Source organism: Lipotes vexillifer, unplaced genomic scaffold (genome assembly GCF_000442215.2).
Source record: "Lipotes vexillifer unplaced genomic scaffold, Lipotes_vexillifer_v1.1 scaffold1400, whole genome shotgun sequence".
NCBI lineage: Eukaryota > Metazoa > Chordata > Mammalia > Artiodactyla > Lipotidae > Lipotes > Lipotes vexillifer.
The window spans coordinates 453,734-479,318 of NW_006774288.1; the positions used below are offsets into that span (position 1 = coordinate 453,734).

Genomic DNA, 25,585 nt, shown 5'->3' on the forward strand with positions numbered 1-25,585 from the left:
AAAAAAAAAAAAAAAAAAAAAAAAAGATGTTGCCCTCACATCTACCTTTAGAATGTGAAGAGAGCAAAAAGAACAAAAGGAGCAATAGGCTGTTTAAGCTTAATTTGTCTGTTTTTCCAGCAATACCATACATATTTTTCAAAAACTCCACCAAGCAGAATTAGAATTATGTCTCATTAGATAGAATATGTCTCATGACCACCACTAACATAAAGGTGCTATAGTTGGGAATTGGGTCAGCTAAACAATGGAGTCTCCAACATACCGTTAAAGTAATTACCTTTATCATTATAAAGGCTGTCTTAATCTGCTAGGGCTTCCGTAACAAAATGCCACAGACCAAGTGGCTTTAACAACACAAATGTGCTTTCTCACAGTTCTGGAGTCTGGAAGACTAAGATCAAAGTTTCAGCAGGTTTAGTTTTTCCCAAGGCCTCTCTCCTTGGCTTGTGGATGGCTACCTTTTTGCTGTGTCCTCACATGGCCTTTTGTCTGTGCACACACATCTCTGGTATTTCTTCCTCTTCTTATGAAAATACAAGTCCTCTTGGATTAGGGCTCCATCCTAAGGGCCTCATGTAACCATAATTACCTCTTTAAAGGCTACATCTCCTAATAGAATCACATTGGAGATTAGAACTTTAACATATGAATTTGTGAGGGTGTACACAATTTGGTCCATAACAGTGTCATGAATCTTATGTATCTAAAAAGGCACATTATTGGCACTTTGGGTGGCATAACAGTGGTCCATCCAGAACCACCCATTACAGTATGTTTAGCATCTCCCACCCCCACTCACTCTATTGCAAATAGTGGTCCCAGTCATTGTTGAAATGAAAGTGTTCACTGGAGTATCACTACATCTGTTTAGAGCCAATTAGATTCACAAAATGGAAATAGTCATTCAAGGGGAAATATATGTATATATTTGAAAACATAAATTGCTGTTTAAAATGCTGACCAAGTTTACTTTGGTTTCCTTAATGTGTATTAGAATTAGTCTTCTATGAGAAGTTATGTGTGAAACATACAAGGACACAGATAAGTAAAGTGTTACAGATAAGTAAAGTGTTAACTATAATAAGATTAGAAAATTTTGAGTGATTCAAATTTAGATAGGTCATCAATATATTTTACCTTTACAGGTAGCTAATGTGGCTCCGCCTCAGATTAAAACTTGAAAAAGAAAAAGTTTTGTTTTCAGTAAATCTCTAGCTTCCATTATTTTGCCTTTCTTCCCCCCACCCCGCCCCCAACCAGCCTAATGTTAGCAATGCCCTGCTTTTGCCTATTTACTCAATATCTGTGTTTACTCTACCAATAAAATAAAGTTTTAGTTTCTCCCCAATTCCATCTTATTTCTATCTTGCCAACCCTCTCCTCTTAATTTCCAAGAGCCAGCTTTATCTAACTACAAAAATTACTAGTGGATCTCATTTTAAATATCATAATGAAAATGATTGGTTGCATAATTCAAACATAGCTATAATTGATGGATAATCAATTACTGGGTTACTGCTCTAAAGCTTATTAGCATTTTAGCAGGGAACACTGTTTTATTAGTAGAATTTTGGGCTTCTATGGTAAGATTTGTCAAAGTAATTCCTCATATCATTTGTATTTCAAGGAAGGTATTGCTAACTCTTGGAAGAAAAAAAAAGAAAAAAAATATAATCATACATAAAGTTATTTGTTTTTCACATTTTTTAATGGACAAACTGAACCTTACAGAATTTGGGTGACTTGGTCACCTGTGGGGATGGGGAACAAAACATGAGACTTTATAGCAGAAACGCTTTTGCAGCAGTAAGGGCTGAATTGAAATTTGCCCGGGGAGATTGTATTGACTCCTCATTCACTGTCCCATCTTAATCGCCTAGGACCTGTGCCTCCAAATGCAACCATTCTGATCCACTTCATCTTTACCATATCATTTAGTGGTATGCCTTGTACTCCAATACACTAAAATCATCTCCATATTCCTATGTTTTTCTTTCTCTCTCTTTATCACCTCCTCCATCCTGCAAATATCATGCTCTGCAGGCCCAGCTGCAAATTCCAAGATTCAGTATAAAGTTATATTTATGTGGTCAAACAACAGCCCATCTTGGGGAGGAATAATTTTCTCCACATTTTCTTTCTCAACAGGTTACTTGTTCACATTAAAAACTTTCATGTTCAAGATTCAGTTGCTAAATGTTTATAGCTGCATTTACCTTGATATTTGTACTTGTAATTGAAATAATAACTATTTCAAAAATAACTTATTACTCTTCTTTGTATGATTCCAAGCTACTTCATCTATTAGTTCCTCAAACTGCATGAATTCTACATGCAGTAAAGTGCAGCTGGAGTAAAGTGCAGCTGAACAACTTAAAATTTTATTTAGCTATATGCAATGCATTTTTTAGTTGGATAACCTCTATGGAAATAAACTAGGTAAATTTGGAAAGTAAGGAACACTCTTATGAGTTTTACTTGATTGCTTCTTTGACCCTACCTTTCAACTCCCCTGTGCACAGGTATGTTTTATAAGCTAGGAAACAAAATTGAGATAATATGTTCCTTATGTGAGTGTTGATTTATAGCAGACATTGAATCTGAATATTTAAACCTGCATTTCACTGGAAAAGGAAGACTAATCATATTGCAATATAGAGAATGTTTAACTTCCTATAGATTATGAATCAGGAAACACATTATTCTATGTTATCTTGTAGTAGATAGAGCACACAACTTTGTTCAGTGGCGTATTAAGAAGACAGACTCTATTAGAACAGAACTAGAGTAATAAAAGCAGAATTAGATGCCTCCATGGACCCATTGTGAAAATTAACATCTCTAATAAGTCAGTGAGATTAAACAATGTATTTGAAGACTAAAGACAAACATTAATCTCATAACGTGTATAGAAAAATTAAAGCAGTTATTCTATGTACAGAATATTTTTACCTACTTCAGATTGTAATGTCAAAAGAACTCTATATAATTTAATAAATACTTTTGTACATGCTTCCATTGGTTTTTCACTGTTTTCTCTCTAATTTGATGATAGGTATCGGATCATGACTATCACTTAGTGTTGGTACATTAAATAAATTTCCTCAGCTAAGAAGGGTTAAATAAAATTAGTGACCTAACATCAATTTTGAGGAATATATTATAGGGACTAGAAATACTGCTCTAGCATGTGTTTCTAGGTCATAACTGACCTTCTTAAGCCTGACTCAAAGTCTGGAAAGTTGTATCTCAATGGCCATAGAAAAAGAAAAGTTAATTTTGAAAAGGGTATTAAAGTAATAAATAAGTAGAATTGAGGTTTTGTTGTTGTGGGAACTTATTTTCTAATAAATTATTAATAGTTTATTAATAACTTTTTTTCTCATTTAATTGTGTCTAGGTGTGTATATTGACATTTTTTTAAAGCCATCAGTTTAAGTTTTGAAATATTTTCCAACAATGAATAGCTATGGACATTAAAGAGTACTAAACTTTTTGGTACTTTTTTCTTTGCTGTTAGTGAAAATGATAATTTTTACTCATCCGTGTATTGTTAGCATCAAATAGACTAATTGTTGTCTGAATGAATAAATGCATCAATGACAATAAATGAGTTAGTCTACGTTGTGCAATTATAAATGATCCTGTATCTAGATTAATAAATACAAGAATTAATAAATGCAAGGGAAAACACTTGCACTGTGTGCATTTTCATGGGATGTGAGAACACAGAAGGTGATGAATAGGAAAAATTAGATCTTATTTTTCCCTAAAGAAGTACCTCGGTGATGGAGAGTAGGAATCAATAAAGTAGAGTCCAGTTTACAAAATTTTACCAAGCTTCAGGACCTGGAACAAAGGCAGTTTGAATCAACTATAATAACATTAAAAAAGAGATTAGAATTTGAAACTCTCCTAAAAACTTCCAAACCTTGCATTTTTCCCAATCACAGCAGAATGTGTGTGTGTGTGTGAGTGTGTGTGTGTGTGTGTGTGTGTAAATCATCCAGATTGCTAAATCACCTCTCATATTCAGAGTAGCAAACAGAGTGTTAGAGAATTCTGGGGCCTTCTGTAAGGTCATACAAGTAGTGAATAGCTGAACCAGGCTACTGGAAGTCCAGAAACCAGGAACTGCCTTGCATGGGAACACACAATCTTAAATCGTAACGGTGCAATCACAGGAGCTTTAAAATTAATCAGGTTAATACAAGCCCACCTCCTCTATTGTCCTCTCTTTTTATAATTATTCAGTTTTTACTTAAGATGATGTTGGCCATATATATCCGGAGACTTTGAAAAGAAAGTTAGCAGATTTCTTCTTATTATGAATAAAAGCAGTCAAGGAGTCATCTACAGATAAGCAAACCAAAACCCTCTCCATCTCTCCTCCACTCTTCTCTCTGTACAGCTGATAGCAAATATTTCCCTATATCCTGATATTATGATTCTAGAATAACTTTTAAGGAGTCCCCTTAATGGTCACATGGTCCTGCTATCTATGTTTTGACAGAAAGGATTGCTTAAAAGAAACTATATCAAAGCAAAATGACCATATTTTTTGCAGTAGCTGCCCTTCAGCATTTAACTGGCTTATTAATAATAGCCGTATTCAGCAAATCATCTCATTAAATTACCTAGGGGAACGTTTTGCAACTTGATTATCTTAAATTGTTCCCTCAGCATTTAAGTTCTGTAAACACTCTACAAATGCATAAATGAGATTTTGATGCCTAGGAAAGTATTTGGTAACACCCACTTTATTTTTTTCCCTATTCCCTAGGAATAGCAATTAAGGGATTAAAAAGCCTCCTTGTCTAATGGTGAATGGAAGATGAAATTGATTCAAATTGGGGAAATTATTAGAACTCCTTTCGGTTCCTTATGCCATCAGTCCAACTATCTAAAATGATGGAGGGGCTTTTAATTTATCAGGCTAAGAGCTTCAACAATTGAAAGCTAAGTGACTGGAAATTCACAAGAGACTATCTGCATGCCTTCGGTTTGTCAGGAAGTTTCACTTCAAATGCTCAATTCTCAGAAATAGTATTTTTGGAGAATAACCTAAAGGACGTGAAGTCTCTTCGTCCCTCTGAATAATAAATTGTATCCTAGGGTAATCCAGATATCAGCTGTTGGCTTATTTCTGGCTCTTTCACCCACATCTCCACTCAGGTCAAAAGCAAAACTCAACTCTGGATTTCCACGCAAATATTCACTTTCACCAAGCATTTGATAATAAATTAGAACATATTTAATTATTGAGGTAAGGGGACATCCACAGGGGCAACTCTCTACTGCTTTGTGTAACTTTGTCCTTATCTGATCATTCAGTCTTCCTACTCCTTATCTCCTCCTTTCTGTATATGTGTCTATATACAATTTACAATATATCAAAGATTTATATATGTATTTTACTATTTATATGTATGTTTGTATATGTATGTCATATATCATATATGATCTAAAATTACTTTTCAGTGTAGATTTTTTTTTTTTTTTTTGCGGTATGCGGGCCTCTCACTGTTGTGGCCTCTCCCGTTGCGGAGCACAGGCTCCAGACGCACAGGCTCAGCGGCCATGGCTCACGGGCCCAGCCGCTCCTCGGCATGTGGGATCTTCCCGGACCGGGGTACGAACCCGTGTCCCCTGCATCGGCAGACAGACTCTCAACCACTGTGCCAACAGGGAAGCCCTTCAGTGGAGATTTTTGTAAGCTTTTTATTTCTTTTGGTCAATACCTATAAAGTGCTTTTACATGTACTTAAAACAATACACATACAGTGTCTGTTTTTACATCTCCCAGTGGTTGTGCGTCTTTCTGAGGTTTTCAATCATTTTGCCTATTTTTTTGGATCAAAACTTCTGTGAAGGAATCACATCTTCATTCACTAGGTGAAGATGAATGAAAAGAAAAATGGTACTGGAGTTTCTTATTTCCAGCAAAGTTGACATTACTTCCCCATAGAAAACCTTCCTGATTCCTGGACTCTATTAGTTCTCCCTATTATATGCTCCCAAAACACCCTCTTGTTTTTCAAAGAACTCATGTCTTCCTTCTGTGTTGGTTTGTAAACTCCAAAATAAGGATTTGTACATGTTTTATTCACTGTTGTGTTCATAGTTCTAGAACAGTCTCACTATCCACTAAAGACTGAATAATTGATGAATGAACTGATGAAGAAAGCAGATGTTGGGACAATCCTGGCTAATGACACAGCTATTCTAAGCAATTCAAAAACACACCTAGATTCCTTCCTTAACTTTACTAGTCATTTAATGACTTAGACAAGTTACAAGGTTTCTGGTCCAAACTGTTGTTTTCCACTGGTTTTTCAGTGCACTTCATAACACTGGACACCAGCCCAGTCTAATAAATTAGTCAGTTTATAAGTTTCAGAAAGCAAGGGAATTTACCTCTTGTTTATATGATAATTTTAAGTGCTTGTCTGAAACACGTGGAGGGGGGTAGTATCTCCAGTTTTAGAGGAAGCAACAAAAGAGGTCAGCTGACTTCCTCTGCAATAAAAGTTCTATGGAACCAATTAAGTCAGAAAAGAGAATCACAGTATGGTACCAAAACTGTAATGTGGTCTTATCTCCTTTTGAAGGATACTTAATATAAGTAGTACCATCAATTTAATGCAATCATGAATTTAACTTCCACAATTTGATTTTAGATAATAAATCCTCATTTTTCACTATAAATGTGGAAAACATTGTTATTCTTTCTAGTCAAATAAACATTGTAAAATATTGGCTCAACATAACGTAATACTGGGCTGAACTCTGAGGTTAAAAAAAGATTGACTAATCGATCTATTGATCTGTCTATATATCTATGTGTCTATCACTATTTCCAGGTTACAATTTATTTATAATTACACCTCTGAGAAATTGATATTTTCAATGGCAGTGATGGATTATTGGATTATTAGATATGTGATTTCAGAGAAAATATCATTTCATTTCTGTATAGTTATTATGGAAATAGTTTCTTTTTAATAATAGCTGTCATTTGTTAAGTGGTTATGATTCTTAATACCCTGGAATATACAATTTACTCAGCTTTCCTCTTTGCTTTCTGATGAAAGCTAACAGATGCAGCTGCTACCCTCATTTCTGTAATAGAGATGAGGGACACAGGCAGAGGTTACCATTTAAACTTTAAATGGTTAACATATGGCTCAGCCGAATGTTCACATTGCTTAGGATAGTTTAATCCATAAAATTATTTCAATTATTTGTAAATGTAGTCATAGTATTTTTTTTAAGGGGTTATTCAAATAGCATGTTGTCCAAAACATTTATTTTAGAAAAAGAATCTGGATTTAAGTGTAGAATGTTCAGGATAGGGTAACATATTTTATTTTCTTATGTTAATAACTTGTTTAACAGGTAATAATTTTTCTTGTATGTTGCTTCAAGTCCAAAACATCATAGTAATAAAAAAATGATAATGGAAATTTAAATCTATTTTAAAAATCCAGACTTTATTTGTAAGACACTTTACTACCCTCTGCCTGCCCTGCCCCAAACATTAAACAATAGTCTCTGGATATTATTTTAATCGGTATGTTAAGATTTTTCTATATATAATATTTTGTTTTCCCTGTCCACATGATTATTAATAATCAACAAAGTGGCTAAAGAGCAAACCAATATATGTGAAATTAAAAAAAAATCTTAATGGAGGTGAATTATCATTTGAATCATCAAGGATTCATTTTGAATTATCACTCCAGCTAATTTAAAAACAATTACATTTTTTTTGTGGAAAAATCTTAGAAATAACTTCATCTATATACAACTTCATTTATCCCAGTGGATGAGAAAATACCGTTTTTTTGATTTAATAAACCCACTTGCTCCATTTCAAGATAAATTAATTTTTTTAAAGATCACAACTTTAGTGTATGGGTATTTACAAAATATATTTGTATTGCCTTTACAGAAAGATAAAGAAGACCAGTGGCTAGAGAAAAAAGTGCAGGGAAATAAAGACCACATTATTTTAGAGCATCTACAGTGGACAATGGGGTATGAAGTTCAAATTACAGCTGCCAATAGATTGGGATATTCAGAACCAACAGTCTATGAGTTCAGCATGCCACCAAAACCCAACATTATTAAAGGTAAGCAAACTATATGGTTTCTTAGGCTGAAAATAAATATGACAGTATCTTTTATAACCCCTCTGGATTTTTTCTTAATATTGAAAACATAATTTTATAGAAGGACGTATAAATTCTAGGTTCTAATCATGATTATTTACATGTCTCAATAAAGATTTCTCAGTTGCTCTTGCCATAAAAGATTGGTTCATTTGTAAATGCACTTTGACAACTTTAGTGGTTGAAGTGGTAGAGAGAGAATGAGCAGAGGGGGAGGATGGAGGGTAAGAGAAACTGTTGAAAATCAACATGAAAAATATTCATTGAGACCAGAAAAAACTTTTGCAAAGGAGAAAACTTCTCTGCCAAACACATGGGACCTGGTCCTCCACTTCTGGGAAAATGAGCCCATTCATGCCTGACTAAGCAAGTTGAGTTTGGAAAGATAAAATCTCTCACACGATGAGGCAGAAACAACCACAGATACACCTGCAGAAAGAACTATGAATAGAGTTTCAAAGAAGCTCAAAAAGTTGCAGGACACTCATTATTGGTGGTCACAGTGCACTGGTGGCTACCTTTATTAGGGAACAGTGCTTACATTATTTTATGCTAGTGATATTGTCAAAGTCTACAGGAGGGATATTAAACTTTTTATCAGATACATGCTATAGAGGTGAAGATGCAAGAATTTGTCCTGATTCATAGTCAGTTAACTCTGCTAATGAGTTGTCATATTGGTCATATTTTAACATTCATCATTCCTTTACATATTTAAATTTTTTTAATTTAAAGTTTATACATACATGTATATATACACATATACTCTTTATATATAGATAGAGACATCAGAGCTGCATATTCATAAACATGATTTATTTAAGTCATATTATAATAGAGTATCAGTATTACATAATATTTTTGAGACTGGAAAAATGTTTGTCAATTCAGTCATGCTATTTAATCCTCTTATAATTTCAAATTAATATTAATTTCATTAGTATGACTTTGTCATACATCATCTTTTAATTGAAAGAAACCTTATACAATTAATCTTTCTATAAAAAAGGTAATTACTATTGGTTTTATGGTTTAAAAGTAATTTATATCATGGCTTTGTATTGCTAGTATTAATAAGTGCTTCCAATTATAATTTGAAATTAGGAAGTTGGAAGTATCTAGAAATAATATGGATAGCTGGGTATCATATTGTACTGACACTTTTTATAATTTACAAAGTATTTCTGCACTTATTGTCTCATTTTATTCTTGAATCTGAGTTGAGCAACAAAGAGTTATTCTCATTTTACAGATACAGTTTTGAGAGGCTAAAGTATTTGTTCAAGGTCAGAGCTACTTTAAATCCTATGACAAATCCCATGTCCTTACAATATGATACACCTAATAAAAAGAACGGTTGAATGAACTATTAAGTTCATTGTTTCTGTGAGTTTTAAACATCAATAAATGTTTCTACAATTATAATGCGTTGTGTTTGTAGTAATTATCCTCTCTGCAGATATCAGGAAAATGATATAAATATGATTTTTAATCTGAGAAAGAATCTTCAAAGGAGGATTGCAAGAGCAAACTTCATCCTCCTATATCTTTTTTTTTTTTAATAGATCTTTATTGGAGTATAATTGCTTCACAATGTTGTGTTAGTTTCTGTTGTACACCAAAGTGAATCAACCATATGCATACATATATCCCCATATCCCCTCTCTGTTGAGCCTCCCTCCCACCCTCCCTATCCCACCCCTCTAGGTCATCACGGAGCACCGCACTGATCTCCCTGTGCTATGCTGCGGAAGAGACATGTACCACAATGTTCATTGCAACACTATTTACAACATCCCCCTACATCTTTAATTTAGTTCATACACTTGAGGGAATAATTATTTTTATCAAGATAAAAATGAATATTTTTTGAAATGGAAATCAATATTTTAGTTATATTTTATAGACAAAATGCAAACTGTAAAAAAAATAGATTTCAGGCATGTTACTTTACATTATACTCCCAGAGTCCCTGTTATTCTGTTTTTATAAGAAACTGTTGTTAATAAAACCAATAGTAAGTATAAACAAAAAGATAAATAAATAAAGATAGAATATATATGAAGAACATATATATGAAGAATATATATATGTATATAGGCACAAAAATAACTAAAGTATGCTATGATGCATTTACTCTAAAAGTATTTTGTTTCAGTTTTGGAAAGTTAGTTTATGGACAGTGCTTAAAAGGAAAATGGTTTATAGTTTCAACTTTGCTCTTGTCAGTTAACTTCTCTTGATATGCATTTCCTAATCCCTAAGCTAGTTTCTTCTGGTTCTGCAATATTAAGATTCATTCATTCATTCATTCCAGTTATTCACTGGGGTCTTGCTTTGTGGAAAGTACTGTGATGAGTGCAGAGGAATTATCTGTGAAAAGTACAGAACTGGTTCTTGCACTGAAAGACTATACAATCTAGTAGGGAAGATAGACATTAATCAAGAGTTAGAGTATCCACCAAGTAGTTACAACTAAGAGATATGCTGGTGCAGTGTGCTGCCATGAGAGCCTTTGGCAAGTATACCTAACTTATAGGGGTAGGTGAGGCTTGAGAAAGGATTCCCTTGGAAAGTGACTTTCTGAAAGAAACTTGTAAGGAAGGAGACTTCCAGGGAAAGTGTCTTACATGGAAGAAGTCTCTGAAAGAAGAAGGAATTTGATTTGCTTTAAGAACTAGGAAAAAGATGGCTGGGAGAGAACCTGGAGGTGTGTGAACAAAAATAAGGATACCGAGAGATCTGTGACCCAACCAATCCAAGGTCTTCTAAAAACCATGTAAATAATTTTAAAACAGATCCTGAAAGTCATAAGAAATCATTTGAAGCAGGGAAATTATATGAATAGATAGACATTACAGACAGATTAATCTTGCTCATCAGGATAGAAGCAAGAGATGGATGAACACGAATGCTTGAAAAAATGTGATAACAGTAGAAAAAGAAAGCAATGACTAAATTCCAGACACATTGTAGATGTAGATTAACCTGCCTGTGTAACAGAATGGATTCAGTAGATATTGATGACTTTCTCAGGATGAACAATCTTATAAACAGAGCAGGATTTGGAGAGTAAGGGTCAAACATAAATCGGTTTGTTATTTGTTAGGTTTGAAATGTCAAATAGATGTTAGATATGTGTGTATGGAGATGAGGAGACAGCCATGGCTTGGAAATATACATTATGATATTTTCAGCCTTAACAGATAATTGATATTTAAAGCCTGGGTGGGGATAAAACCACACAGTGAGTAATGTCTAAGCTCTATGATAAATAGTCGATGTCTGTGATACTCATAGATGTTTCCCAGTACCCAATACCAGTACTTAGAAGGGTGACTGGCACAGCATTAATGTTCAAGGGGTGCTTCTTGAGTTACTGAAGAATAGAGTGTTAAGAACCATGTCCTGTATAACCATGTTATACAGGACAAGGAAACCCCTCCCTCCCCCAATGAGACTAGAGTTCCTGGAAAAACACAAGACTGTAGTATCTTGTAAGTTAAAAGACAGTCATATTTCCAGAAGAAATTTATCAATCACATTTGCCCCTTCAGACGCTGCTGAGAGGTCAACAACTCAACTGGAAGAGATGTGAAATTTGCTTATTACATACAGCTCTGCTGAAGTGCTTGGGAGAGAAATTAGGTAGGAATGAGCTGAGGATTGTATGGGAGGTTAGCAGGTTTAGAGTCCATGTTAATTTATGCTTTCAAGAAGCTCTGTATGAAGGTGAGCAGAGGGGGAAAAAATAGTCAGTGTTAGAAGGACTTTTATGATGAAAAAGGCTAGCATGTGTTTCACAGCTGATGACAGATCAAGCAGTCAAGGAAAAGTCAGACATACAGATGTACAGACAAAGCTATCTGAGAAAGTAGGAGATAGAATTCATCCCCTCTAAACTGTACAGATGACACAAAACCAGAGCATCTTACTGGAAAAGGGAAAGATAAAATATTTATTTTATCTATAAAAATGTCACAAAATAATGTCTAATTTACTGTGACTGAATCCAGAGACTGCTAAGGTCTCATGGAAAGCCAGATCAAAGACGTGCCCTTATAGTTCAAGAATTGTTTGATTTAGCTCTGGGAGGATTCTTGGGACAATTTTAGAATCTGCGATAGTTGATGGTGAATTTGGGAGCCTTTAAACCCACAAAATACTATAGAGTTAAAATTATGTATCAGCAAAATAAGAAAAAATGATCTTCATATGCCTTCATCATAATTACTCTTATATAATTTTTTATTCCATTTTAAAATACACATTATAAATTCAAACATATTTTAAATTAGTTATGTATAATAAACTAGCAACTCTTAAGCCTTATTTAATTTGGAGAATATATGGAGTTTAAAAGTTAATTTCATTTTAATTTATGTTTTAAATAGCATGCATTGTAAACTGTCCAAATAAAGTTTACGGACTTTGAATTAAAAAACCCAATACTTATGTGCATTCAGATATATTTAACTCTTTGAGTAAAGGAGCAAGCTAAATCCAGAGTACAATTATTTGTTGGACTAAGGGACTATTTTTTAACAATAGGCTTACCTTACATTCATATGTCATATATTCTATTGATAATAATGGCTTTTCTATGTACGTATCTTAGTGGATACCGCATTTCTCCATAGTTCATGATTCTGATGTGAAAACTATTTTATGATTAATAATATTTTCCTTTCTTCACTTAGTAAATGTGTTTATTTTGAAAGTGGTGTTCCTTGATTCACATAGAAACAGAGTATGCAAAAATCACAATTATGTTCTGTTTTGGAATATTCATACAGCATAATTCCGTCTCATTTTATTTTATAAACAATGAAAATATTGGGTAATATGACAAATTAATTCTTGTAAAACTGATTACAAAACCATCTATGGAACTAGAGGCTGTTAAAATGATATTTATTGATTTGTTCTGTAATTTTAATGGCTAAAAATATTCCTAACTTGGTAGAATGAGTATAATCTAATGCTTTAAAAAATCTTGGAGGTAAAATAACTCTGAAAAAAATTTCACCATTTCTTTTGGCTTTAGGACATGTTTAATATTGTTTGTTTTAACCAAAAACAAAACAAAATAAAACAAAACAAAACCTTTGTAAATTGCTTCATTTTTCTTCTCTTGTTACTATGAATTGAAAACATGTCTAATTTTAACATAGACTCTCAATATAATTTGATGGAAAATAATTGCATCCATACCAAGAAGTGACATAGATCACCACCAATAAATATATTGCTAAATTTTTTAAGTTAATTTTTATTTTAATTGACTTTTTTGATTATACTTATAATGAACAGTAGTGTAAAATTATTTTGATAGCATTCAACTCTAGTTCCAGAAAGACTAGTATACCCTTTCATCTCCAAATAACTCAACATGAACGGAAAACAAAACATTCAAGTGCATGGTAAATACTAAAATGCTTTCTTAAGGTTATGATTGTTTTAGAATTTAAAGAAATTCTAAAGCAATGGTGAAATTGAAATTCAGTTAATTGGGAAAAACTTCATTTTAACTATCTGAAAACCTCAGTCAAATCTAAATACTAATGATACATGCAAAACAATATTTATTTGGTTTAGTACATAATACAAAAGTAAATTTCTGTAAATTATTTTCATGATCTTTGTTTCTCAAAATTATTTTAAATGAGCAACAATAACGTATGTCTAGAGTATACCTATGGCCAGTTGAGTTAATGTTCCTTGCTTTTATTCTTTTGAAAATTTTCACTGTGTGAACTTATCATTTTCAATTATATTTCTTGATACTTTATTCATTATTAAAAATATTACTACTTTTATTAAATATATTTTATAGGAAAATACGATAGCAGGAAAAAAAAAAACTAACAGCAAACATTGCAGAATATGATGAGCTCATATTTAAGTAACAGTGTGAATTTATCAGTAGCACAGTGGAATGACTGGTGACCTCTCTCTAATAAGTTGTATCTTCATTAAAAAATATTTAAGATGTTCACATTTAAGTAATCAATGATAGAACTGAGTTATGTTTTTAATATGTGACAACTATTTAGAAGCGTTTTAAACTAGATTTTTAAAATTCTTTGTCTTGTATCAAAATAAATTTTTGTAAGTAATTAGTAATGGCTTTGTGTACATCTTATATTAATTATTTTCTCTTTTTTTCTTTCCTACTGTCACTTTTTTCTTTTCCTTTATTTTCATGTTTTTAACTCTATTCTTTATTCCTTAATTATTTTATTCTTGTTCTACTTTCAAAAATAATTTTCATCATGCAGATAAATGCTGTGAAGCAAATAAAGGTGAAAATGGAAGCCAGTCATGGCAGCTGAATGCTGCTGGGTTTTCTTTCATTATAGCCATAAGTTTGTCTTGCATGTTTTAATGTTGTTATATCATCTATTTCCTTTTATTCCCTGCAAATTTACAAGGCTAATCTAAAATTATAATAAAATATTTTCTAGGGTCCAACTAATTATGCACCTATCCTTACCCATGAATAGTTAGCCATTTTTCCCTTCCCCAAATTGTTGACCTTTAAAGTAGATAATTTGTCAGAAAATCACAGAAGGAAACTGAAACAGGATTTTTTCTTCCAATACTAGTTCACAGCGTAACTTGTTTCATTCTAAATTTTTCTTTAATTTCTAAAGTTGAGCTTATTGAATATCATGTCACTTTTATTTGGAACTCAAGTGTTTGCTATATCTAATCTTTCATTTGATTATTTTACAAATATAACTCAATATCCATGGCCATACATTGTATAAGTAGAAATTTTGTTATGTAGAATTGTGGATCTTTTATATTGGTTTGGATTGTTATTCTTTTAAATGTAAGTTCCCAACTTTATAAACATTTATAATATTTCATTGTTTTACCATTTATATAAAATATAAACCTGATAACTTTTATTATATTAGATGTGTATCCTATTGTGCTGCCTTATTTTTTTATTGACTTAAAATATCATAAGGAATAAAAGTGAAAGTATTTTTTCTTCAATTTGAAAACCAATTTTTTAAAATCCAGACTTTTTTTTTCATTAAGTGAAAATATCTTCTGCAGTTGCTCCAAAATAAATTAAAAATTAAGTTTGAATATGTTTAAAAAGTTGCACCCTGTGCACTAGATTGGAATTGTGTTTTGAGGTGGCATCAAGTATTCATGTTCTAACAATATGTATACTTATTTATTACTTTTTCCTGGACACCTGAGTCAATTTCTTTGCAAGGATCAGAGAGAGAGGTAAATATTTTAGCTACTACTTTCAAGAAGAGGAAATTGAGATGAGAAGGAGGTGTTACTAGATTCCAGCTCTCAGAGGAGATTCCTCTGGATTTGAGGGAGTAGCATGAGTAATAATTTTTGTTTTCACATTTTCATTCATCACAAAATGAGAAAAGAGTGTTTTGTGCTTTTTACTGCCAACCACATGCTAGCAAGTGATTCTTACTACTCACTCAGGACAATTAGCAGGCAATCAGATTTATATATATTAACAAGAGTGACTGTAACTTACCTGGTAAATCAAATTATTGGTTTCTGGGCTTTGAGATTCATTCATCAAAATGAATTAGTTTGGTTGCATGAAAGTATTCTCTGTCTTTAAAGAAATACCTACAGGATCCTATCATGTCACGTCTAAAGATAGACCTGCCTTCGGTAGTCTGTTTTCTGTAATTTATCTTTTCCATACTCTTTGTTGTCCACTGCTGTACTTTTTTCTTCTGAGCTAGCAACAGACCTGTAGAATGCAGAAGTGGCCCATCCCACAGATTAAGCACACTTCTTTCTCCCCTGCTGAGACAAAGGGATTTCCCAATTCCAATTTTTGCAGTGTGGGGATTTAACCTATTTATTGGGAATGTTTGATTTTTAAAATTAAAAGAGCCAATGTTCTGTTTATTGAAGAACTAATTATAATTGCATACTACATCCATGATTGCATGTCATATTCCATGAGTTTGGATAAGACTTGTAGATATGTTGATTACTAACATGTAACAAGTGCTGGGAAAGAAAGACGTTCCAATAACACTTCCATGAACAATTTTTCCCATTCATTATAACATGACTGGATCTCTCCAATAAATTGTAAATATTTCCATGAGAAAGTCATAGAAATTATCTTGATTTAGTTCATGATTACAAAATGCTTTTGTGAAGAACATGTAATATGTCTTTAGTAAGATAACAAAGTTGATTTTTATTTGAAATTTTATATTCTGTAACTAAAGTCACCAACAGTGATAAGAAGAACACTCAGTTTGGTTTGCATGATACCTAGACTGACATTTGGACAGTTCATAAAAGAACCTAAAATTGAAATTCTTATATCTTAGCAGAATGATTTACACTTAATGAGTGGCTCATTTAGATTTTTTAAACATCTAAGTACAGATCAAGATATTAATCCTAAAATTAAGGAGCTATTTATCCTTTGGCTAAATGTTTATTTTTAGATTAACAGTTATTTTACAGTTCTAAGATATGCATAAATTTTAAAAAATTCTCAGACATCTTAAAATAATCGACTCTGTGCTTCGTCTTATGTCTATAAGAAATAGGAAAGCACAAAACTATAAACAATTCAGCTATTGCATTTCAAAAAATGAAACCTTAGAGATTGTAAAATACCTTCTTGGATTTTTTTAAATATCTTAATAATATTTAAGTGTTGCTGAATTACCTTTTTTATTACTTGAGCTTTACTCTTGTTATATGCAACCATAAAGTCTAACTGACAGCACGTTTTTGTCTAATTAATGTCTGCTGTAGGTCTAAGTAAATGTGACTGATAAGCAAGACGTAAAAATTCTCCCTACTATCACCCAATAATTCTTTTTCATCCAGTGGATTTTTAAATAAAATTCTGTGTCTGAAATGTATAAATATGAACTTGTGTGTAAGGTGAGTTTTGTTATTCATTGTGTATGATCAGAAATATGTACCTATGTTTATTGATGTGTATATCTTATCATCCAATGTTAAAATCATTTTAAAAGTTTGTTTTGACCATATTATGCCAGTTGTAAAGTTAGGTTGATTTGCTTATGCATAATCGCCATTATCTGCATGTGAAGTACCATGATTAATTTTTTATGTAAGCCTGAAATCTCTGTTTTTCTTCTCCCAATTTTTTGAAGTCTATCTTCTTTTCTCCATTTATCCTTCAGCCTTACATGTTTCTCTACCCCAATTCAAACTCTAATTATTTATCATATAGCTCTAAGGCCCATCGAACCACATTTTAGATATGCTAATAAAGACTAGAAGGTAGTAGTAAAATCTTTTTCCTATGAAATTTTTTCTTACATGGAAGAACTTTAAGTAAATTGTCATTTATATTTTTCTGTCCTAATACTATTATTCATTGGAAATAAGTAGATTTTATAAACTCTATACCCATACACTTTCCCAAACCATTATGCAAGTGTACCTATGTGCATCAATTACTGGTAGACAAGAACAAGGTTGAAACAAAGACTTGCTTCATTTTTCTTAAAAAAAATTTTTCCTTTTTTTTTCTTAGCCTAAAATATCTCAAGTGTTTAACAATTTTAAATAAATAAATAAATCTTAGACATTTGATTAACATTATATGTCAATTACATAAAACATATAATTGCACAAATAATTTTATTGCAGATAATTTTGACTTTTTAAGTATTCAGCATTTCTTTGAAAATTAATAATTAAAATTACAACTGTGCATAGTAGTTCATAGGTTATACAATTTGGGTTAATTTGGAAATCATTATACAACTCAAACATTTTGTATTTAAGAATTCCCATTAATTATATTTAATTTAAATTAAAACTTAAATAAGGAAAATTCCACAATATTTTCAAGTCTGGACAGTTGGATTTATGGTTATTCATTTATATTGAACAAAATAGAATATGCAAGGGAGAATTAGGCCAGGTACTTTTGGATCTGGATGAGTACTTTCAGATACATGAAAATTATTTTATTTATTCATATGGTATACCTACACTAAGAATGAAGGAATAAAATTTTTAGATTACAAATCATTTTAGATTACAAATCATTTTAGTAATTCAAGATGGATATTTACATCACCAATACAATAATTAAGTGTGTTTGGACCTAGCTTTCAAAAATAGCTAATATTATATATAATATTTTCAGTTTATAGTAGTTAACGAAGAAATATCTCTAGTCATGTAAAATTATCTGAAAATCTCCACCCATTTGTTTTTGCTTATGATATTAGCAGCATTAAGAGCTTTAAATAAATACGCTGTTATGACACTACCTAAATTAAATATTGTCATTTATATATTTTTTAGCCCTTATGCATTAGGATTTCGCTCAATGAATAAAGATACAGGATCACGAAGTTCATTCCTAAATGTGTCATTTTATGTATTTTATTATGGTTCAAGTCTGTGGGGCACAATGTAATATCCTTTAAACCGCTTTTGAATACGTACAAATTAAGTAGGCTTTCTCTTACTTGGTTTTATACACTTTCATTCTTCCTTCCAATTGTTTCTTCCTAATATTCTCTCCCTCCCACTCTCCTTCCCCTTATCCTCCCTCTCTCTCTTCCTCCCTCTCAATTTCTGGTCATGAATAAATACAATGCATTTCTTCTATTCTTTTTCTGTTAATCTCTGTTAAATTGTAAAATTTCAGAATTTGTGATATGTATATGTCACAAATCCTTCCACAAGGCTAATGCATTGAATGGGTAGCTTAAATTTATATATTTCAAATGATTAGTGATATGAATATCCTACAAACAGCACTGAAATAATTTCAATATAAATTGAAATTGGTAAAAACTGTATCTAAATTGGCTGATTACGTCATTTTTAAAAAGGAGTATTATTTAATCATTATCAACACTCGATAGATAATCTTAGAATTCAGAAAATATTAACAGTAAATTTTAGGTCTTAACTGAAGAAAAAAATCTAATATTCTTTTCCAAATCACCATCTAAACGAGTATTTTTCTAGAGTTAACATTTTTAATGTTTAAAAGTGGTTGTAGGGCCTCCCTGGTGGCGCAGTGGTTGGGAGTCCGCCTGCCGATGCAGGGGATACCGGTTCGTGCCCCGGTCTGGGAGGATCCCACATGCCGCGGAGCGGCTGGGCCCGTGAGCCATGGCCGCTGAGCTTGCGCGTCCGGCAACAGGAGAGGCCACGACAGTGAGAGGCCCACATATCGCAAAAAAAAAAAAAAAAAAGGGGTTGTATCTCTCTTTACTACATGGTGCTTAAAAACTTGTTATAATACATAAAATTATAAAAGTAAGCAGCATCTCAATATTTATGTAAGGGAATGGATTCAGTAAGTATAAATCTAATTTAATTGTTCTGAAATAAAGCAGAGACGGGAACTTAATATCAATTCTTTGTTTTCCAAATACCTTTAGTTTCTTTATCTTACCTAAGATTATGAACCAGATAAACATCTCTTGTAGTCATTCTCCCTTCCTCCATGGCTATTAACTAATTGGAAGCCTAAAATACTTGTCCCTAAATATTACAGAAAGAGTGGATTATTCTATAGCATCAATTTTTAGCTTCTATTTAGCAAAATTGAAAAAAACAAAATATCCAAGGAAAACACATATGTTCAAAAGTTCTTTTAGTATATCTGAGGTGATTTGAACTGCAAAAGATGTCCTCATGCCTTTGTTAGTAGACTATTATTTGATCTACTTTTTAAAGATATGCTCATTCAAGTGTAATTAAATTTTGTGTGAACAAATCTAATGTTGGTTGTATTAAGCCTAGATATATTGCAAATTTTCTTAAATTGTGTATGTTCAAATTAAATTCAGTTATTCTTTATAACTTCATTTTAAGTAATAGAAATATAGTTACACATTGCAAATATTGCATAATATTCAGAGGTAGCATAATTTTAAGTTATACCATATTTATTTTATTTATCTATGTACTAAATGGGACTACAAAATAAATCTCCAGCAAATCATTTTTTCCCCTAAAAGCAAGCAATTAAAAATTACTGTTTTAAAGAACATCCATAATTCATGAATTTCTTTCAAGAATATTTTTATCTCACATCTTACATTGATTTTATGTGTAACACTTCTGTTTTAAAGTGACTATTGCTGATCATTTTAATTGCATTTGTTTTCATCAGAGCTTATTTTCTTGAAATAAAATGTATGTTATATATGTATTGTCCTCAGTATCATCTCTTATTTAAAATCCCTGACATAATATCCAGCACTATGTGTAATCCTTTGCATGAGTTTCATAGTATATTAAATGTCATTTTATTTTCTGTATTTCTGTGTCTTCATTGTTGTAATAAAGAAAACTGAGGAAAATCTTTGTTATATGTGTTTTCTTTATTACTGGTATAAACGTTTTCTGTCTTGTGTGTTTTCATTTCTAACTTGATCAGATTCAATATCACAATGTAATAAACATATGATCATTGAGTGATTTCTCTTTTGGTTTAAATAATAAATCATCAGCAGGCTCATACTGGAAAAATGACTTAGGAACAATACCAAATACTGTTACTTTTGTAGTAAACTAGTTCTAAGGTCTTCTTAGAAACTTTTATTACTAGTGGAGACCATAATAATCAGATGATATCTTAATAAAACACATTAGTGTAATCATTTAAATAATGCAATAATTGGAGAGTAGTCTCCTTTGCCAGCAAAAATTTATGAAAGCAGACATAAATCCTTAAAGTAATTTTCTCCAATTCCTTTGGTTAACATATTACTATAATTCAGTTTGAGCACCATGAGAATAAAGTTGTAGAAAATCATTAAAGTTCTCAGTTCACCCACAGCCAAGGTATGAAACAAAATTGGTTTTGGAAGTTTACAAATAATATCAATAATATGAAAACAGAGCAGCTTCTATTTCTTAACATGTACTGTGATACACACTGTATGGAACGCCTTAAGTGCAGTATTTCATTTACTATGAAGTAGCATTTCTCCCATATTTTAGATGAGAAAAGTGAGACCTAAAGAGGTTGAGGGATTTACATAGTGAAGTCACAGTTAGAACGGAGTTCCAGTGCCCTCTATAAAACATCATATTACTTTGTGTTCATTTGTTTTAGCGCTGAACCTGGGTTCAAATGATAATTCTTTTTTATCTTAAGATTTTTTTGATGGGGACCATTTTTAAAGGCTTTATTTAATTTGTTACAATATTGCTTTTGTTTTATGTTTTGTTTTATTTCGCCCTGAGGCATATGGGATCTTAACTCCCTGACCAGGGATCGAACCTGGACCCCCTGCAGTGGAAGGAAAAGTCTTAACCACTGGACTGCCAGGGACGTCCCTCCAATGATAATTCTTTAATAAGTAAATTATTCAGTTATTTTTTATAAAGTGAAAAAAAAAACTGGTGGTTTAGACATGAATATATTTCTCTTTTACAAACAGAGTCAAGTGTTGCATTGCCAGTTAAAAATTAGTGTAGAAATTACAAAAGGGAAAATATTCGTTTTCAAGATTTGCATTATTTTAAGGCACACTTAATCTTCCTTACTCCAGAACAGCCCTCTCCCACATGTATGTCTTAATATATATATCACCCATTAAAAATGTTTGCATACATTTCAAAGTGAAAATTTTCATATAATATCTATATGTTGTTATAATATTGAACTTCTTTCAATTGATACATTAGTTACAGAAGTTTTATATATTGGGGGAGAGAGAAAGGTAAGCTGATTTTTTTCTGTTGTTCTTGTATTTATTTTTCCTGAAGCTCCTTAACAATGATATGGTATCAAATGGGAACTATCTGGGGATTGTTGGAAATTTTCATGGTGACTGTCACAGTATTATATTACTTTGTTAGCTTTATATTACTTTGTTGTTTGGGGTCACTGTGAGGAAACTAAAGAGATTTGAGAAAATTTATTCTAATATTCTAATCAAACACCATTATTTTATTATATCAACAATCTGAGGATTAGAGAAGAAGAATGACTAGTCATTGACACAGTCAAGGAACTTACACCCTCAGTTTTCCTCATATGTAAGTTTTGTCAAATTACATTGAATCAAAGAAGGCATACCTAAATCTCTTGTCTATCACTTATATGGTCTTATATCTTTAATCTAGTATCTTTGATTTCTTCTTGATTGAACAATAGAAAAAACTTTGTGGCAAAAGAAAGGCTGTGTATTCACCAACTACCATTCCTTTGAATAGTCATGGTACTTCTCTTAAGCAGCTATTATGGTTCTTAGGTCAACTTGTACATATAGCTGCATTCCCAAGATCAGTGTAATAAACTCACAGTGAGCTTATAGCCTTAAAAGAATATCAAGTTAAATTTTACTATTTTCTGATTTTTACACATTGCCTGAAAACTCTTTATAAAATGACTTTATTTATATTTTTGTAGAAATAAATGATATTTAATTAATATAAAATAATATTTTTAGTTACTATCTAATAAAAAACAAAATAAATATTTCCATTTCAGCATCTATCTTTTTCATTTTAAGAAATCATAATAAACACCTTCAATACATAATTTGCATAGAGACTATATGCTTGCTTCTCTACTGATTTCTCATTTATTATTACAAAGAGAAATATTAAATTATTTTAAAATTCATATTAAAATATAGCCTTTTCTTCTGTTTAAATGTGGTTAAAACAAAACTAAAAGTTCTCTCTTCATATTAGCATTTCTGTTTTGAAGAATCTCTGAATGACAAACTTCAATTTGCTGTTGTTTCTATATAATTTCACCACAGCTAAACTGGATATGTATGTTACTGGAAGATTAAATGCAAAACTCACTGATGCTCTTGAAAAATGACAGGAAAAATATTCTACTTCTTGGTGCTTATTGGTGGAAAAAAGAAAACAATTTATTGGATTTTCATATGCTATACTGAGACTTACTGTTCCATCAAATGGCTCAGACATGAAGGAAGGTTTACTTAAGGAAATAAAAATAGTTCTCTATAGCAGTGTCCAGTATGTTTCATTGGTGGATTTCTTCATACAAAAGCAGGTAGCTGAAAATAATTGACTTGCCTGTGTGTTATTCATAACTTAATATATCATCTTTTTTTAGTACTTATGAATATTGTTCTTATGGACACTCTCAGTTGATTCAGGCACGTTAGCCAGTTCCATGAAGATTTTAAAGATACTAAGTTTGTTTGGTTTCTTTTCTGCTCTTAAATATGCTCTATTTTTTCGAGTAGTTCCAAGTGTGCACCAAAATTGAGAGGAATGTACAGAGTTCTTATATACTTCCAATCCCGATGTATGCATAGCCTCCCCCATTATTAACATGCAGAATGGTACATTTGTAACCATCAATGAATCTACATTGACACACCATTTTTACCCAGAGTTCATAATTTGCATTAAGGTTCACTCTTGGTGTTGCACATTCTGTGGGTTTTGATGAATGTATAATTACATTGATCCACCATTATAGTGTAATACAAAATAGTACCAATGCCCTAAAAATCCTCTGTGCTCTGCCTGCCTCTTTATCTCTCCCTCTCTCCAAATCTCTGGCAACCTCTGAGCTTTATAACTGTCTTCATAATTTTGCTTTTTCCACAGTGTCATATAGTTGGAATCATACAGTAAGTAGTCTTTTCAGATTGGCTTGTTTCACTTAGTAATATGCCTTTAAAGTTCCTCCATGTCTTCTCATGATGTTATGGTTCATTTCTTTTTAGCATTGAATGATATTCCATCGCCAGGATGTCTCATGTTTTATCCATTCACCAAATGAATAATATCTTGCCTCTATTTTTCTTAAGTGAAAATCTACATTTCTATTTTATGGTTGATGGTATACAATATATTCATTCAGTTGCAGTGGGTAATAATATATAAGTGGCCCTACATGTTTAGAATGTTTAGTTTTAATAATGTAACTTAATTTTGTATTAAACCCCAATGCAGAAATTGAAGTTTCTAGGACACAATAAAGTGAGTGTGTAAAAACAGAAATTTTGTAAACCTAATATGCTATAAATTCCTTAGAAAATACCATCCATATATTTGTTCACATTTTCCATTTATTGTCTTATACATTTATAAAAATCAAAGGTATGTATATTTAAGAATTTTATGATAAATAGGTTAACAATTTGGAATTTCAACAAGCAATTTGTAAAATATCAGTTGTAGTTTAATCTTATATGGGTGTAATTCAATTTTTTAATATAATCTTTAAGAAAAAAGTATTTTCTGTTTGTGAAGAGAAAGTTTAATTTCCTTCTTTTTTAATATATGGAATAGTTTTTAAACATTAACAGAAAAAAATGAAATTGGCCAGTTAATGGTTGAAACAAGGACCTAAAATTTAAACTACTCAATTTTTTAACACTGGCCAATATCTGTTTTGATCATATTCACTTCAATCTAAGACACTCCCTTTCCTACTAACCAATAAAAATTTCATTGTCTTATGGGAAATAACTAAATCAATTCCACCATAGCAAACTGAACATATATCATAAGATTTAAACTGCATATGGAGACAGTATACGGTTAGTGAGGTGAGAATAAACTTCAAATGTATCAGTTTGAATAAGTATCACATATAAAAATATTTTATATCTCCTTATCCCATTTTTTTGACAGGGTTTTGTGGCAAGTGTTCTCCATTCCAACATACTTAGCAATTTGAAATGTCAGTGTAGATAAAAGCCTAGATATTCTGCTGTGCAAGGGCTATAGATATTTCACAATTTCCCACAATTTATAGTTGCACCAGATTTGTAAAAACAATTATTAAAAACGTTCATTTCTAAGTTTTCAGTTATTCGAAACATTTATCAAAAAAGTGCTGTTATTAAAAAAAAGTGCTGTTATCTAAAATATTATTTCTTTTTAGCCAACATTTTTTTTTAAATAACAGTTTATTTTATTTAATTTCCTTTCTTACATTAAACTATGTTACTTTACCTCATACTGACATTTGACAAGGTTACATCAACATTCCCATAGAAGAATAATAATTTCATATTCTAGATTATTCACTTTTTACAAGGAATTGTTTTAAAAAGATAGATACTCAAACCTTAAGGGGGATTGGGTGGATATTAAAAAAAAACAAAAAACAAAAAAACAACTAATGGTGAAAATTATGAACCACTTGAAATGTTATTCCATTTAGAAGTATATAGAATCATTATACTAATTATATATATATATATAATATAAATTTATAGTATTATATTACACAGTGTCTATTTTTGAAATATATTTATAGACATAAATCATCTAATGTTAATTCAGTCACTAATCACATATAAGAGACTGAGTCTATTTCCTAGCTTCTTAGATCTAAACATCAAGCAGGGATTGACATGTCTACATGTATTATGAAAATGAGTATGGAATCGGAGACAGGGAAGACTGGACAGATA

The 25,585-nt window shown here is 31.5% G+C and overlaps 1 protein-coding gene across 1 annotated transcript in view; it reads left to right on the forward strand.

Annotated features, from left to right (window-relative positions):
* The window catches only part of NCAM2 (neural cell adhesion molecule 2), a 227,056-nt gene that overhangs the window by 179,824 nt on the left and 21,647 nt on the right, over nucleotides 1-25,585 (forward strand). Inside the window, exon 15 of the mRNA XM_007449094.1 lies at nucleotides 7,958-8,138. Within this exon, the coding sequence (XP_007449156.1) occupies nucleotides 7,958-8,138 (181 nt within the window). The remainder of the gene's footprint in view (nucleotides 1-7,957; nucleotides 8,139-25,585) is intronic.